Here is a 3,756-nt window from a genome sequence, read left to right on the forward strand (position 1 = left end):
AAGCTTCCTCACTGCTGAAGATGTTTAGGCAGATGTACTAGCTCCACAGGTATCCGCTTACTTGGGACATGTAAGTGAAGAGGCATGAACCTGGTTCATTTCCTGATCCACGGCTACTCCCCAGCCTGCCCCCACACAGAAGCACCACAAGCCAGGCCAGCTCTTAAGGAGTTCGGTGGTGAGAAGAGGCCCTCAGACATCTGAGGCCCGGCGGAAGGCAGGTGCGTCCCGGTGAGCAGAAGCCACAACACGAGGATTTGGGGAGGAGGTAAGGCCTGTGGCGGGACATGAGTGAGGAGAGAGGACAGGGAAGGGATGGGTTCTGGCCAGAGAACAGTATACTCAGGTGAGTGACAAGGTGGACAAAGGAGGGACTCAATGTGGAGGGGGTGAGTATACACACAGGGGAGAGAAGAGAGAGATGCTGAGGGATGGAGGCACAAAATGGGGCTATGGAGGAGATGGGGATGGGGTCATGGAGGGCGTGAGACACAGAGAAAGGAATAAGGACATAGGGACATGGGGACACAGAGGGATGGACCTGAGGGAGAGGAGATAGAGCAAGGAGTGGGAGGCATGAGGGACAGAATGAAGGAGGATAGGGATTCAGGGTGAGGGGGATGGAGCCCTAGGGTTAGGGGGTGGGGTCTTAGTGGTTTGGGGCACAGGGAGGGGAAGGGAGGGGAAAGACACAGGGTGAGGGAGGAAGGAGACAGCAGGGGAGGGAGATGGTGATTAGCTAGAAGGAGCAGGTTTAGCAAGGCTAATTTCCACCTCCTCTGTGCCCAGAGACCCCAGCCCTCCCTTCTGACTGTTCCCCCTAAGAGAGATGGCACCAGCCAGAGCAGGATTCTGCCCTCTGCTGCTGTTCCTGCTGCTGCGCCTGTGGATGGCCGACAACCCAGTCGGTGCCAAGCCCAGAAACATGACCTCAGCTCGGTGGTTTGAAACTCAGCACGTGCAGCCCAGGCCTCAGAGATGCAACACGGCGATGCAAAACATCAACAAGTACTCCAATCGCTGCAAAGGCCTCAACACCTTCGTGCGTGAATCCTTCTCCGGTGTGGCCGCCACTTGTCAGACGCCCAGCATAACCTGCAAGAGAGGCCGTAAAAACTGCCACCGGAGCCAGAAGCCTGTATCCCTGACCATGTGTAACCTCACCTCAGGGAGGTACCCAGACTGCAGGTACAAGGAGAAGCAACTGAGTGCTCCTTACATCGTGGCCTGTGACCCTCCCCAGAAAGGGGACTCTAGGAAATTCAAGCTGGTTCCTGTCCACCTGGACGATGTCCTTTAGGTTTCCAGCCAGCCACGTGCTTGGGCCGCACCTTAAATCCCTCTGCAGGCCTCTGGACCACTCCTCCTCAGCCCAGAAAGTTCTCTTCTGACATCTCTTGGGGCCCTTCCTAGCTCAGGCTCCTCTGTGAGGGTGGGGCTGTGGGGAGTTGAGGTGATACATTAGTAGGCTAAACTCCAGAAGAGATGGCGATCTCTCAACTTTTCATTGCTGTTTTTTCATTAGCTTAGGGGTGTGGGTTCCTTGGTCTGTGCCTCCTACATCTTTCCCCTACCCCATCTTCTCACGGCAGCATGACGAGAGGAGGAAAGAAATGGAAAAGGAGTGTAGGGGATTTATGGCGAGAGCCACTCCTATTCCTAAACTAGGCCTCTTCCCCAGCTCTGATTGGCAGTGACGTGGCTTGTGGGCAGGGAGGTGGCCTGAAGGCAAGAAGACAAAGCAGCACCACTTCATATTTACATAGCATTTCATGCTTTTCACAGTGTGTCCACGTGACTCCCTTGTGAGATAGACATGACTAGGATTACTCATCTTGTTTAGGGACGAGGATGTTGAGATTGCAGAAAGAGTTGTTAATTAAAGAGCTTGTCAGGTTGGTTAGTAGCAGCAGCTGGACTTTAAAGTAGAAAGCGCATTTTCTACTTTACCACTGGGCGGAAAAGGAGAGTCCTCTGCAGGGACCACAGGGGAACCAGGTAAGATTTCACCAGTGAAACAATGTCCCGAGAGCTCTGAAGAGCCAGTTACCCCATGTTGGCTGCAGTAAAGGTCATTACCTCTCTAGCCAAGGGACTGTTTATGAGATGCTCCAAGGATCTTAATTCTCTCTCTCTCTCTCTCTGCCCCACCCCACCTCTCTGCCGTTCCCCTTCTCTAGTCCACTGCTCTTCCTTCCGGGGCCCTGGGCCTGGCTCTGGCTTGATTGCCTATAGCCCTGAAGGCACAGTGTCAGGGGAGTGTCCCAACTTCATCTCCCTGCTCTGGGATCACATTTCCCTTGACCTCAAGGGACTTCGTGGCCCAGTGCCCGCTTGTCACAAACAAGCTGGTGGGAGCTGCCAGAGCTTCCTTCCTCCCGATAAATGATCTCTCCTGCCTTGGTGCTTCCCTGGCTCTCTGCTCTGGCAGTCCGCCCAGACCGGAGGGGTTGAGATGTGGAAATGCCATCTCCCCGTCCTCCCCCCGACCCCTCCAAACCCCGCCTGCAGACACCACTTCTCCCTTCCTGGTGAGCAGAACTGGAGAAGCTATGGCTTTATGTAGACTCGGTCCTGATAGCTTCCCACTCCTAGCTCACACCCAGCATTGCCTGCAGCCTTGACCGTCACCAGCCCTTTCTCTCTTCCTTAATCTCAGTCCCAGACAAACTGCACTAAGCCCCATGCCCGCCCCACGCCCACCCTACTTGAGCACCCAAATACTACCTTGTTAGACCTTCCCTTCCCAGCTGTGGAGTCTACTCTCTACCTATCCCTCTCCCACACTCCAGTGCTCCCTTAATGCCTTACCAGAGTCAGAGTAAGCTTTGGAGCCAGATACCATTGGGTGTAAATCTTGGCTCAGTCCTTTGTGGCTACATGACCTCAAGAAAACTGCACCTCTTTGCAACTATGTTTCCATATATGGGAGTAATACTACCTACCCAACAGGATTTCAGGAAGATTTAGAAATGACATTTATGAGGCCTTAGTCAAACCCAGGCACTGATAAGCATTCAGTAATGATAGCTAGCTGTAGGTAACAGTAGGAATAGCCCTGTCCAGTCATATTCACCTTTGGCAAACACACAGATAACCCTTTGGCAAATACCCCATTCAATTCTCCTTGAGGTCTTTCTTCTGCTAGAATGATGTTTATGAGTAGGCTGGAGAATAAGTCTGCAGGCAGAGTCCTGCTAGGTGGGCTGGGTGGTTTGAGATGGTGAGGAGAGAAGGTAGAGAAGGGATGATGAAAAGAAAGGGGAGCAGAGCATTGAACAATTCAATTCAAGCAGAGTGAGGGGCCAATACGTTGATGAGTCTTGAAAGTAGAGGGGCAATAAGTATACTTTATAGCCAAATGCCAAATGACTGAATGTAAAATCTATATATCCTGTGGTCACTGTACTGGACATAATTAATTCTAAATACATGATTTTCAACTGAGGTGCATAGAAAACCAAGTCTCTTAGGGGTAGCTGATTTTTCTTTTCACTTTATTCTTTCTTCACAACTCTTTTTTTTATTCTTTTTTTTTTTTTATTCTTTATTGATGATATTTCTTATGGTGTTATGGTTTTGGAGACATCCTCCTCACAAACTTTTTAAGTGGATAAAATTATGCTTTTTTTTTTTTTTTTTGCGGTACACGGGCCTCTCACTGTTGTGGCCTCTCCCGTTGCGGAGCACAGGCTCTGGACGCGCAGGCCCAGTGGCCATGGCTCACGGGCTCAGCCGCTCCACGGCATGTGGGAT

General features: G+C 51.5%; 1 protein-coding gene across 1 annotated transcript; it reads left to right on the forward strand.

The window, feature by feature from the left end:
- The first annotated feature begins 33 nt into the window (after positions 1-33).
- Positions 34-2,721, forward strand: LOC111181594 (ribonuclease 7). The gene is made up of 2 exons (XM_022587110.3): positions 34-268; positions 790-2,721. The coding sequence occupies exon 2, from the start codon at positions 830-832 to the stop codon at positions 1,298-1,300; it is 471 nt and encodes a 156-aa protein (XP_022442818.1). The 5' UTR covers positions 34-268; positions 790-829; the 3' UTR covers positions 1,301-2,721.
- Positions 2,722-3,756: the final 1,035 nt, after the last annotated feature.

The sequence above is a fragment of the Delphinapterus leucas genome, chromosome 2, assembly GCF_059928025.1.
Source record: "Delphinapterus leucas isolate spDelLeu-1000000601 "Yukka" chromosome 2, BTC_Dleu_Yukka2, whole genome shotgun sequence".
NCBI lineage: Eukaryota > Metazoa > Chordata > Mammalia > Artiodactyla > Monodontidae > Delphinapterus > Delphinapterus leucas.

Excerpts from the sequence above, each read along its gene's own strand:
- LOC111181594 (XM_022587110.3), top strand. The coding sequence starts at position 830 with ATGGCACCAGCCAGAGCAGGATTCTGCCCTCTGCTGCTGTTCCTGCTG.